Raw genomic sequence first — 14,431 nt, 5'->3', positions numbered from 1 at the left:
TAGCCAACGCTTTCGTTTATTGTGGAAGCAGTAATGTTTGGGTCTACACAACAGCATTTAACATGACAATCTAAATAATTGTCTCATCGTAATTGTTTGACCTCATAGTGATGATTTCAGATCACCACAATGATTGCACATATCTTTAAAAACACAAGGGGGAGCTGCAGCGCTTGTATAAACAACATTGTAAAGCCATATTCATTCAATAAAGTGGAAAAAAACATTTAAAGAAATGCTGCAAAACTTTGATAAGTAGTATGAGCTGCCAGGTAAAACATACATTTCCAAAACAGCAATTCCAAATTCAGGGAAGTGAAGGATGTTATACTTGAGAAAAGATTTTTTTTACAGCCACATACATGTGGTCCAGTACCAATATGACCTTAGTAGGATCATGTGTGAAAATTATTTCATGAACAAACAAAAAAATTATGAGAAGTAAATTTCAAAGCAATAAGACAGACAATCATCACAATTTATTAGACAATTAACCGCCAGCCAAATTTCATAATTGTGACAGCGCTATTCTGAAGATGAACGAAGATCTTACGGGTGTGGAACGACATGAGGGTGAACTAACTCTTTAAACACCCATCGAATGAACACCAACATCAAGTGAAAACAGAGTGAGCTAGAAAATAACAAGAATAAAATATTTCACAGGGTAATTTCCTGAAACATGTCAATCTCAGTAATGTATTAGCATGAGAAGTTCACAGGTGCACAGATCTCCAGTACATAATATAATAAATCAAATTTTCCTCATGGTTACAGAAACCTTCACAGATTTCATGAACAAACAGGTTTTGTAGTTTTTACACTTTTTTTATAGTTCTTCTGGAAAATCGGTGTGCACAGGGCAGCTTGGGTGGAGATTTTTGGCTTGGCGTTTTCCTATTCCTTGTCACTTTTTCCCCAGTGTTTTATTCATCCCAACTACCTTGGAACACCTGGAAAACTGTCTGTGTAAGATCGGACTGAATCCTGAGGTCACTAATGTAGTTTAAACTCATTCGATGGATGAAGAATTCATTTCAGGCAATCTTTTTTTTTACAACAAAATTTTATTCTAAGAATACCCACATAATCACCCAGTAAATCCAAATCTGGCAAGAGAATATGCATCTCTCAGTTAAAAGTCTGAAAGATATCAATATCTGGCTGCAAAAGCACTACACACACCCCATTTATTGTAAAAAAAGTATATATTTTCCATATGAGTCATGTGAATCCTATAAATATTCTGTAAGTGACATTTTTATATTGATCACAGGTATGAAGCAGACCTCTATAAGGAGCAGCTGGTTTTTATGTCTTGTTACCTGATCTTTTCTTTTGAAATACAAAGGGTTAAACATACATAAAGACCCGGATCTCTCCTGTCTGAGCTTCTATTGATGTGTCAGTGTGCCATTATCCTGCCACAGTATCACTTTTCTACCTTTATTCGTCATTACTGTCAAAGCGAGTGTGTGGAAAATCTTTTCATTCATGTGTAGGGTAAGGCAGGCAACTCTTATAGCTCATACTATACAAATCTTTAACCCTTTGACAAACATTGGTGCTGTTGTTGAGAAGTCTTAGGTTCAGTACACAACTGCATCTAAAAAATGAACATGTGCATCACATTAACATATTTTAATCTCTGCACACTATATTCATGCATACACACAAACACATGTGCATTGTAAGAAACATTTGTTAGTGTGACACAAGCGTGCACACATGTATGTATTTATAGGGCACACTTGTCAAAGCACATTAATCATGCCTGTGATCTGTCTGCTGGTACCCACACGCTAATGTTTCTGTTGGCAATTCTCAACAAAACTTGCTACTTTTCTGCAGACAGGCAAAAAAACTCAAAGGCTTCTTGACAACTGTCTTTATATTGGAAATCTTCATTTTATGTGAAATTATAATGGTTTAATTGATCAAAAAACAGCATGTCGATGCTCTGCACTTAAGGTCGACATCAAGCGGTTTGCAGATCAAACAGGGTAAGACTTTATTTCATACATAATATCATAAACATTCTAGACTTTTTAAGCACACGTGCTAAACTGTTCGCTTTAAATGCTTATATCTTCTGTATGTGAATGCTGATTCATACCAAAATGCTTTTTTCATAGTTGTGTTTGACACATGAAAACGTCTCGGGTTACGTATGTAACTGTTGTTCCCTGAGAAGGGAACGAGACGCTGTGTCTCTCTTGATATACTTCCTGCGTCCCTGTAAAGCCGTCTTTGGCAATATTTCAGATAGCGATATACTTCCTGGCTCTCACGTCACCCTGTCTTTGTCATTAAGCCTCACTATTGGTTGAATTTGATATACACATTCAGTCGTACGTACCCCTGGAGTTGTCCCCAAAGTGTCACCGCAGTGACGCAGCGTGAGTTCCCTCGAAACGGAACTGTAACAATGTATCTTAAAAGGTAACACAACGTAACCTTGCTCTCACTTGAAATGTGTCCCCACATTTAGTCCTTGAATTTGAGGGTATTGCACCTGGAAAGACCTTGAAAGATCCTTGAATTTGAAGTTAACTAAGGTGTGGGAACACTGGATATACGGTATGTGATACAATGATGCTTTAAGTTATTAATTACAAACTTTATTTAAAAACTGACATAAATGTTTGACTTTCTTTCTGGGAAAAGAATCTAAAACCGTCTTTGTCTCATCAGTCTCTCTGCTACCTAAAACTCTGACTATGCATAACCTTTGAAGTATTAAAATCATTCAGTTCTTGCAAGCCATTATGGTATGTCTGTTGCGATTTGCACATTTGCAGTAGTTTTGGTATATCTTATGACTCTAATGTGGTTTGTTTGTTGGAATAATGCGCCCCGAATGTTTTACAATTGATAACTTTTCATGGTGATTTTAAAAGGTAAACTTTTAAAGACTTGTTCACAGTACATAGAAAATCTGTTTTCATTTAGAAATTTCTTCTGTCCAAACTTGAGATGAATAACAGAGACAAACAGACCTGCTGCACACTAATACTTGTTTGTTTTGCATTGTTAGCATCTTAGAAATGTTTAACTTTTGCCGTTTTTATTCCCAGACGTAATTATGAGGTGATTTCAGATGATCAGCACCGGAGAAAATACTAAGTACTTTAAAAATGACCACAGATTTTACACAAACGCTCTGTTGTTGTAATATAATTGAGAACACATCTCTACAGTTTTAAAATGATTCAATTGACAGGCGCATTTGCTTTAGCTGGCATAAAATTTGGCCACATGTGGTCCAGCGAACAATTCAACATTTAATGTGCCAAGAGCTGAAGTACAACTTTACTGACTACAACCATACACACAGATTATAAAGAATAAATAATATAGCATATTATAAGTGCAGGATATTTTAACATTAAAACAAAACTTCATGTTTTATCTTGGTGTGATGCTAAACTAACCACATAACTAATGCACAAACCAGTTTATCTCAAACTCCTCAAGGTGCATGAAATGTTTTGTGTGAAACACACACACACACACACACACACACACACACACACACGTTTTAGAGAAATATCCACAGGATTTTTTGTTGTTGTGTTATTTTCACAATTGTAATGTGTCCGACAGCTGTTGCTTCATGACACTCATTGGGAACATGACACAGCGCTGTTAGCATGAGCCTGTTCATTAAAATCACACACACGCACACACATATTCAGGTCTTTCCTGGGGCCGCTGAGTGAAATCATACAGGGTGAAGTGATTTAGTTTATGTTGGCAAGAACGCAGATCAGGATGAAGACCAGGCTGCCGAGTCGCGGGCGTAACCGAGCAGCTACAGCTGAAATCTATCATCCGCTTATGATTTTTCTGTGGTTTTATGGTCATTTATTACAAATGTACTTATAATTTTTTGTTGTTTTTTGTGGTCGCCTTTTTACAAATGTTTGTTTAAAGATTTTAATCGGTTAAAGATTTCAATCTGTTATGTAATTAAACCGTGCAATAATGTTGTTAATGTCAGCTAATTTATCACAGTTTCAGGTCTTTTAGGGCCAATTAACATGACATTGCAGGGATCTTTAACAGCATTAGTACCATAATGCCATTTACTACACAAAATAGTTATACTTTTTTAAGCAGAACACAAGGTTACCGTTGTGCACTTAACAATGGAAATAGAGCAGGTGTACCAGAGGGTTTAAAAGTAGAAATGTGAAGCTTGTAGTTCTAGTTTTAAAATAAAATAACAATATACAAACTACAAATTAGGTTAAACAGATCACAACCCTACATTCCCAAGACTTAATCCTCTGTGCCACTAGAGAATATAAATAAAGCAAAAAGCCATTAAAATTTTGAAATCGGTCCTGTTATATCCAAAATAAAAGAAAGGAAAATATCTCAGCATTTCACAAGCAGATTCTCTCCTTTCTTGAGGGGTACATAAGATGACACCTCCTTAGTCCACATAGATGTGGATGGACGTTTAGGATCTCATTAAAACGTTTATATCCATTATGAATATAAAAAGTTGTTTTTGCGTAATTTTGGCAGTATGTTTATTATCTGTCATTACTTATGATGACTAATGTAATTGTGCTTTTACTGTAACTCAATGTTTTTCAAACTTTTTCTGCAATTCCCCACTGTAGTTAGGGAAGGGGTCCGAGCCCCACCTGTCCCCAATTGCCCCAACAAAATGGTAATCAACTAGGCTTTAAGTTTAACTGTTGAAATGTATTTAATTGCATCAAATTTTAAAACATAACAGCATTAAATACTTTCAATAGAGAAAAGAAATGTGCAAATGTATAAAATACGACTTTGTTCAAAAGTAAAAAATGAATAATGCTGCTGTGTTTGCATTTTGTCTCAGACAAAGTCATCATACTTTCTTTTCGCCTGGCTTTTTGGTTGATTAGGTCTTGGTTTTCTCTGCTGTCACAAACCTATCCATTTGTTAACTTTTATACCTTTTGTAAGTTTTTGTTCCACTTTCATTCCGACGTTAATTCATTTTTGTAGGCTATGATTCAGGGTGACATTTTCTTCACAGTCTGGTGTTGTTTTAAGTTAGGCTTATATTTAAATGTGTCGTTTTGAGTGTAATTAATAGAGATGGGCACAAAAATGACCAAATTTCCTGCCGTTTGTCACGCCCCACTTGTAATGTTCCTATTTCCCCCCAGTGGGGCCCGCCCCACATTTTGAGAAAGACTGCTGTAACTGCAACCAAAGGGCAGAGTCAATGACCACATTGACATGCACCCTCATAATGCGATTATAATGGGATTTTTTGCAATATTGCGATTATACTTTGCCTCATGTAAACACAATACTTTCATAAAGAAATAATGCGATTAGGCTCATAATCGCAGTAAGTATAATCGTATTAAAAAAGAGGTGCTGTACGCCGGTTTTAATCCCAGTATGCATCCATGCTAACACTTTATTCGCATCTATACAGAACTGAAGTGTGTGTGTGTGTTTTAGTCACACACCTTAAGCGCAAAATAGTTTTAAATTTGACATTAGTAATATTTCTCTGAACTCTGTGAACACGACTTGCTGACAGCAGTCTGCTATCATCCCAGAAACAGCTCGAATAACGCGACAGCAGCGTTTAAAATTGTTACAGGCATTGTCATAATATTTCTGTCTTCATTCACGGCACTAAATAATGGAATACGTCCATAAGATCGTGTTTGTCATTAACGTAAGTAAATTTAAACAGTGGACAGTATACGTGAGTTCATCCTTTGTGCTATGCATTGGGCTATGTGTGAATAATCAGAAAATAAAAACTGCATGTAAACAGAAGTGAAGAGGTTATAGCTCCAAAAATGTTACTGTAATTAAGTCCTTACTCTGATTATTGGAGATAATCGCATTATTGGTGTACATGTAAACGTAGTCAATGTCATTTTTTCTGTGGTATATGAAGAGTTTGGTTCCAAAACGCGATAAACGCCATTTTTAAAAAAAAATGAGTTACTGCCAGAATTAGTATTATATCAGGTCAGTATTTAAAAGTAAATTCTTAATTTTACGCAAAATCCAATATCTGCAGTGTTATTCTGTCATCTTTTCTCCCTTTTTTACGCGATATACGCCACTCCTCCTTTTCTACAGAACGCAATAAATCCGCTCCACAAATTACAGCGCACCATTCCACACAATGTAAACAAACAATGGCGGTGCATTGAGTACACGGAGTCCTATTTTTCCTCATCAACTTTGCACTTCGTGATCAACAAACAAACAAAAACAAAATAATACTTTAATGGCATTGATAAACCTGTGATGGTTTTCTGTGACGGGAAAGATTGTAAGTCATCAACATCCAATAACTTACGCGAGAGACACTCGGGAGACGTGTGCTTGTTCTCCCGACAGCATCTTTGAAGTTTTTTATGAAAAACTTCCCATAATTTTACTCAAAGTCAACGAAAATCGAGCAGGACCAAAACATTTTACAGTGGATCGCTTTAAAAAAAATGTTAAGCGACGGCGTCAAGTATAACCGAAGCAATGACTATACGACAAAGTAAGTGTTTTGATTAATGCCATTAATGTTTATTTTTTTATCAGTGTATAATACTAGTCAACTAAATGAATATATCATGGCAAAGATGAATGCACATTTATACATTGATTGAATAGATTTATAGCATTTTGAAAAAAAAACTTGTCATGGATTTATTGCATTTTGTGGAAAAAAATTATCAGTTTTTATAATAAATCTTTGAAAATCAAATTATGGATTTGAATTTTTTATGTTTTTATAACCTAAAGATGCTATGTGAAAGTTTGTAACAGAAAATAGTGGTTTTCATCTTGGTATTAAAAAACATGTTTTTCCTGAAATTTTTCGAAAATGGATTTATTGCGTTTTGGAACCAAACCCTTCATTTGGACATTATGCCTTGAATGCTCTTGATTATAGTTGTTTTGAAGCTGTGAGATTCCCTTTATGGTCTGTTGACATCATTAATTCGTTGTTGAGGTCTGAATTGTATTGTGAATTTTAATATTAAGTTATTGAGGTGCATGATGTCAATAATCTATATTACAGGTCTTAGAAAATGAATTGTTGGTCTATTGAAATATTCTGACCTTTTATAGCTCATAGTGCTACAGCACAGTCAGAGCACTGTTTCATTTTAAAATTGGCCTTGAGATATAATGTCAGAATTCCTCTGGTCCCTGAACCTTCATCTGTTTGGAATCTGAGGCCCCTAGAGAAATTTGACATCCCTACTCCAAAAAGTGGGTGTAAATCTGCCTGTTCGGTCCCTCTCAACAGCAACAGAGGAAAAGATGGTGAAATTCCAGAGTCACTTGCTGTTTGCTGAGCGTCAGACAGATCTCAGATTGACTTTGGATGGTGGGTGCAGAGTTTGGGCCGTTCCTCAAAGGCAAAGCCGGACAAACGCTGAAATAGACACAGTGACTCTATTCAGATTCACACTCATCCCTAGCTGTATCTCTCTTTATGTCTGTCTGAATAGAATCAGACCTCTCTTTAGGCTGCTGGAATGTTTAACAACTAAACCAAGGTATAGTGTGATAATGTAATGTTTTTCAAAGGGTTGATATCAATATGTAAAGAGTAGAATGACTTGTGAATGACATAATAGTGATATATACATGAAAATACAGCTTTTATGTTCATAAAATACTAAAATTAATGCCAATTTGATCAGTCAACACACCAATCATGTAACAACTGATATCAAAAATAATGATAATTTGTGAAATACAGAAACGGGATCACGCCTGAGAGCGGTTAGACGACACTAATATGAGGAATCTAAATCAGGAACATTGTGCTGGACGGACTCCCATATTTCATTTCCAAACAAAAATCTCATCCGTTCCTGCTTTTATTGATTAACATTGTTGGATCACAAAATTAAAGACTATTAAGACAGCATACTAATTCACTTATGGCATGCACCTGCAGTTGCATGTTGAGGCGTAGTGAGTGAATTAAATGCTACTATCAGTTTAGTTGCTATAATAACAATAAACATTTAGTTAAGTTCTTCAAATGAGGTTTGCTTCGATCTGGTCCATAATTTGCTTGGTATGTATTGATCTTTCAGTAGTAAAGCACATGTGGGACTGAGTCTGGAGAAAGCTGCCAGCAGGTCTCTGTCTTTATTTCAGACAGATTTGGTTCCTAAAAATTCTGACTCAGAATCCAACAGATTTTTTCAGTGTTTAAGTAAAAACAAACTAATTAATTTTAAGATTTTAAATGTAGTAATGCCATGTTAGATTTCATTTTTAAAAATGAATTTCCTAAAACAACTCCAATGTGCTCCACCATGGGTCAAAGACACAAAGCATCTTCTTCTCTTTCAAGAGGCACAAATTCAAAATATGTGTTTGGTGCATCATGTGAATCTTTGTGCATCATGTCAAAATACGTGCAGATGCGTTGAAAGGGTTTATGATAAAAGAAACGTTCAAAAAATACTTGCAAGACACTAACTAAACACTAAACTCTGTTTACACATAAGATTAAACGAGTATCTGGCAAACGCAAGCGTCTCTTTTATCATAAAGCGTCTGGATGAACATGACGGGCTCAAACCCTCGCAAAAGAAGTCACCGACCGTCACCGTGTACAAAACCATGGTTATTTTGTGGTTACCATGGTTTTACTACAGTAACCATGGGTTTTTGGTTTTAACTGTAGTAAAACCATGGTTAATTTTCGTAAGGGTTTGATTACGACTTCATGCAGGAACATTGCTCTCAACTTGGAAGTCTCTTCTTTGAAGTTCAGCGTTGGAGTTTTGCTGCCTGTTGATATTTCAGAGATCTACATTTTGACCCTCATGGCCTTCCAGCTGCAGTGCATGGATTGTATTCTGGTGTATAGTGCTAGTATATTGTATAATCCGTATGTTTAGCATTTTATTCTTGGCAATGTGTGTAATTTTACTATTTAACCTTTCTAGATGTTATATCTGTCTGTCTATGTGCCTTTCTATCTATTATAGATTGTTTTGTGTCTGTGTTTGACGTGTAAAGCCAGATTCCTCCCTTTAAAACCCATCATAGCTGTCTACAGTACACCTTCGCTGGTTATAATAGCGGCGCTCTGATTGGGTCGTGCGCTCGCTGACGTCAGGCAGTCCGGCGCGTGCAGTGTAGGCGGCCCGTCTGATGGTCGCGTCGACTGGACGTGGGACTGAATGTGCTCCGTTGTTTTCACGAAACCTGTGAAATAACTCGTTTTCTGGAAGATTAAAGTCTTTCGCTGTGATCGTGGGATGTCGCGTGTTTTCGCTTGTGAAACTGAACTTTAACGGCGGAGTTTGTGTCCGTTTGTTTGGTTTTACGCGCGTTTGCTTGTGTGAGGCGCAGAAGTTTGTCGAGTTGAGGAAAAGTAAATAACGCGGTTTGGAGACGCTCGGGTTCAGCTTTGAGATGATTTTACATCGAAATGATCAAATCTGAGCCTTAAAAAACGCATAATTGCAGAGTAACACAGAGCAGTTTGATTAAGAGAGTCTCGTGAATCCGTTTTCAGTTGTGGATTGTTGACAGGACTTCATGAGGGATGGAAACCTAACTGTGTAAGTTTATTCAAGATTTCATAGTAATAAACTGTTTTTTTTCAGGTTCCGCGAATAAATTATTATTCATTGTCCTTAAGTTAGATGAATCATTGTATTTCATGGACTCCTCTTTGACATAAATCATGAGGATAAATCTGTGCATTTTTTTAAAACCCACCAAGCTGAACACTGCTGTATGCTTTAAAAACAGTGTACGTACAAAAGTTTTTTTAAGTTAAATGAAAATTAAGTTGAAATATGATTTGATGCATTTAGTGTGCTGTTCAGAATAATGATAAAAATATGAGTAGATGGGTATATGTGAAGCATTCATTCATTCATTCATTCATTTCGCTGTAAAGTGTAAACACTGTTGCTCTGTGGTGCTGTCTAAACACTATGCTGTTTATTTGAGCATCCTGAGATGGCAATATTGGCTTAACCAATGGTGTGAGTTTAAGGTGGGACTATCTGACCAATGGGGAAACTTGGTTAAAAACATTATTTTTGGAGTTTTGTTTGTTGAGTGGCTCAGATATTAACACATTTAATTTGATGAACAACACTTAGGGGTCAACACTTAGTATTGACTAAAGGTCAATAAAAATTATTTCAAAATAATGGGGTTTGCATTAATCAATGTTATGTGACTAAAACATCTTTTTTTTTCTAGGATAAGTCATTCCAAAAATCATGGCTAAAGGTACATTCACATTATAGGCGACTTTGTCGCTATGTGTCGCTCGTCTCTTTCAAAGAGGCGTTTCTATATCTAGTTGTCATAAACAAATGAGTAATGTCCACTCCAGTAACTGATGAGAGACGGATGACGTAAACTCCACTGCTTTGTTCTCATTGGTAGTCGCTCCCGAATGTCGCCAATAATTAGCATAAAGTTAAACATTTCTCACCCTACAGTCACATTAGCTACAAAATTGAACGACATCGAGCGACACGCACCCGCTTGATGGGCGTTCCTTGGCTAGTTTCTAAAAGCGGTATCAAAAGTCACTTTAGAGGTATTGTTAAGTTACAAGAAAGGTGTTTTTGGATTTAAAAGTATTTATTTCTCGATAAAAGTAACAAAATATTTGAGATAAAATGCCAAACTTATAAGATATATACATAAATGCGCATTTTCCGCCATCTTGAATTATTTTCTCAGACTCAACAACAGACCTACTAAAGTTGCTCCTTCACTCCGATTGGCAGTCGCTTTGTCGCATCGCTCAGTATTTGCATAAAATAGCCTGCTTGTCTATTTTGGCCCCGCCTTGCTCGCGCACCGGCGAGCTCGTCGCTTGTCGCTGGCAAACGGTCACTTCCATTGAAAATGAATGGTAGCCTGTCGCTCTGTCTCTGTCGCTTGTAGCTAATGTGACTGGGGGGGTCAACATTGTCGCGCGACAATAATAATAAATAATAATAACGGTCACTGTCGCTCATGTTGCTGGATGCCGCCAAGCTTCCATCAATGAGATTGCGTCACTCTGCTAATGCTAGTCGCTTGTAATGTGAATGTACATTAAGGATGTAGGTTTAAGTATATCGCCTTTATTTTAATCAAGTGAGGCGCAGGTGTGTTATTAAAATATTAATAGCATAAGCCCCTTTTACTTGAGAGTTGTTTAAGGAGATTTTGGGAGGCTATAGATGGTTTCATCAGACGCATGCGCGTTGTCATGGTTACGCAACTGAATCGAAGTAAACTTCCGGTCTGTATTTATTTATCAGTCTGGCTAGTGGCTAAACTGATCTCTGAAATTAATACCTTGTCGAAAATAAAATGTTTTGGTTTGCTAAAGATGAGGGGAGACGATGAGCATGGATCTGTGCGGAGAGGTTCGGAAGCCAGGCAAGAATTCAAGGACATGCAGCTAACATTATACATTTATTTTACACAGTAATGCTAACTCTGTGCAATAATTGATTTGCTTTAGGTATAATATATGAACAAAGGTAATTTACTTGTCATTTATTTTCCTTGTTATTCCCATACTACGGCTTTGTGTAGTAAATGCTGCTCCATCTGAAAGCAGGTGATGACAATTTACTGCTAGGAATCAAGGAACCGACTTCACTGACGAGATGCGCAATGACTATTGCATGCAAGTTATTGCGTATCCCTAAGATGTGCATGCAGCCCTAGACTATAGAATGCGATTTTGCATCTAATGAATACTCATGTGACTTATATGCCCCTCAGGTGACCTGCTGTCAATGCAAAAAAAAAACTTTCCATCAAATTGTTTGAAAAAGCATCTCATGCTATTCGCTAGCGTAAAGCTTTTTTGCGATTTAAGCTTTTGGGTTTTGTGTTTTCAAATGCAACTTGCTTTATTTTGTTTGCTTTATGTATTGCAATGACATACAAATATCTGCAAGTGTGACATAATGTAAATGTCCAAATACTTTTTGGAAACACTGTGTATACGAAACATTTCTGAAATGTCTGCATTGGATCATTGTTTTGCAATTACATTCGCCCCATCTCCTAAATTCGCCCCCTTTCATATCATTCCTACAGTGATGGTATTTCTTGAAAGCAAGTAACTTAAAATCCTTACTTCCTGGTTTTACATGTCTTATACTTTGCTATCACAGCTGTCTGGCTGTAGTGCCCAGGAGAGCACCATGCTTTTTGGCTTGCCAAAATCTCTGTGCCTGTCGTTCAGGGTCTCGGAATGGAAGCATTAGGCATCCATAAACGGCGGTCATTCATAGCGCTGCATGCATTTCCCTTCCCCTGGTTTACCTTTCTGTCCGGCTGCTTTTTTAATAGATGTGGTTGAACTGCGAACACAACCAGATTTGTTGGTGCATGCAGGTATTTTGGATACCGTATTTACAGCACACGCCAGTACGTCATAGGAAAAGCCTGCACACCTCTATATGAAATGATATCTTTCACTATATTCATGATGTTCGTTGTCCTGGCGCTGTTATTGGTTTTAGTGGTGTCTTGCAGGTCTCCACCTGTCATACAGGAACATTTGTGATTTACTTCACACAAAGGCTTTGAGGAGCGGTATGTACAGCTAGGCAAACGTCCAATATCACAACCACTCATTTACCTGGTTAATGCAGTCAGGTTTTTTTAAGTTACGGTAAAATATTCAATGAAACATTTAATATTGCACAGGCACCTCACGTCATTCCTCTTGAACAATTTCCTGGCTATGGGGGCTGAAATTCAAGCTCACCGTGAAACGTAGACTCCTCTACTGTCTGTCTAATGTGTTTCAACCTGTTCCTCTCAATCAGACAAATCCCCTGAAATCGCCTTTGTTCGGAGGGCCACTGTTCCACTAGATTTAGAAATCGCTAAACGTTTTGCATTCAGCATTGGCTTAATTTTTACGATTTGGTTATGCTAGCATTTGAAAATATCTGCATTTTCTTTATAGAGCAATTCATATTATGACACATTATAGAGATGTATGCCTCTGGTTAAGCCACAAAACTTTAATTTTACCTTTATTTTATACAAATTCATGTTTAATAGCAACACTACACCCTTTCTCTTAAAGGGGGCATATCATGAAAATCAGACTTTTTCCATGTTTGAGTGCTATAATTGGGTCCCCATCAACCTAGAAAATGTGAAAAAGATTAACCCAGTAATTTAGTTGTGTTAAACCATTCTCTGCAAGCATAAAAAAATAGCTAATTGAAATCTGGCTCCCCTTGTGATGTCAGAAGGGGATAATACCGCCCCTTAATTTGCACTATCCAACCACAGCACTGCCATTAAGTGCTGAGATCAACTCATTTGGATATAAAAGGACACACCAAAAATGGCACGTTTTTGCTCACATCTACAAAGTGGCACATTTAACATGCTATAATAAATTATCTATATGATATTTTGAGCTAAAACTTCACATATGTGCTCTGTGGACAACAAAGATTTAATTGACATCTTAAAAAAGTCTTGTGAAATGTCCCCTTTAAAATTAATATTTAGCATTCACAACAGTATTTGTGGCAAAAGAGCAACGATTCTCCAAAATTTGCAATTATCCCTTGCATTCAATTTATTGAATAATTTTAATATAAATAAATCTAAATTGAATTGAGTAGTTTAAAATGCTCTTTTCTCAGTGTTGTATGGAAAAGTTTGCACAGCTGTTGAACAACATGAGTGTATATATTCAGTCATGTTAATTTTTGGGTGAACCATTTGGTATCTGAATCCAGTTTGACAGTTTTAGTTTCATCTCATGTTGTTTAGTTGTTGGTATGTGCGGCAGCTGTTTGCGTTGGATTACCGTGCATGAATAACTGTGATTTGTGTGTGTGTTTGCAGAGTGAAACCCAGCGCAGCGTGCGGTCCGTGGGCAGGAAGGACCATGGCCCTCAGCGAGGGGTTAGCTGACCTTGGGCCCCTCAGCAATGGTGGATCCACAACAGTTGTCAGCAACAGAAGTCATCCTGCCGCAGACCCGGATCAGGACCAATCCAAAAGAGAACCCAATCAGCCCGCCGAACAAACACAGCTAGGGAATGATATGCTCAGAATGAATGGCGCTGCTCGTCCATCTTCGTCTGGTTCTGCCTCCTCATCCTCATCACATGGGACTGATTCACAGAGGTTGGCTGTGCTCTTGCCCAATTCCCTGTCACCTCCGTGTGTCTGCTGCTCTCGGCACCAGCCAGTGTGCTGTAGCGGGGACCAGCACGGTTGCGCCCTCTTCCCAAATGGCATGCCCTCCGTGGCGGTTCACGTAGGCTCTTGCAGTGTGCAGGGCGTCCCTTGTTTCTGTATGCAGCACCAATGGCAGGAGCATCTTCAAAACCAGCCCAACATGGCCACGTTGAGGTGAGCGTTTGTAATCCCCCTTATAAAATTATTATTTTTTTAAATATAGGTG

General features: G+C 37.4%; 1 protein-coding gene across 2 annotated transcripts in view; it reads left to right on the top strand.

Moving 5' to 3' along the window:
* Window positions 1–14,431, top strand: part of disp1 (dispatched homolog 1 (Drosophila)) — a 52,833-nt gene that overhangs the window by 19,362 nt on the left and 19,040 nt on the right. Inside the window, exons 1-2 of one of the 2 annotated variants that reach the window (XM_055186784.2) lie at window positions 9,111–9,575; window positions 13,867–14,379. In XM_055186784.2, coding sequence (XP_055042759.2) covers window positions 9,553–9,575; window positions 13,867–14,379 — 536 coding nt within the window. In that variant the 5' untranslated portion in view covers window positions 9,111–9,552. Of the gene's footprint in view, window positions 1–9,110; window positions 9,576–13,866; window positions 14,380–14,431 lie in introns of those variants that run through there. The other variant, XM_055186785.2, reaches the window with a different exon arrangement.

Source organism: Misgurnus anguillicaudatus, chromosome 18 (assembly GCF_027580225.2).
Source record: "Misgurnus anguillicaudatus chromosome 18, ASM2758022v2, whole genome shotgun sequence".
NCBI classification, from domain to species: domain Eukaryota; kingdom Metazoa; phylum Chordata; class Actinopteri; order Cypriniformes; family Cobitidae; genus Misgurnus; species Misgurnus anguillicaudatus.
The sequence above is the reverse complement of the archived record's forward strand: the minus strand, read 5'-3'. Positions and strand labels throughout refer to the sequence as shown.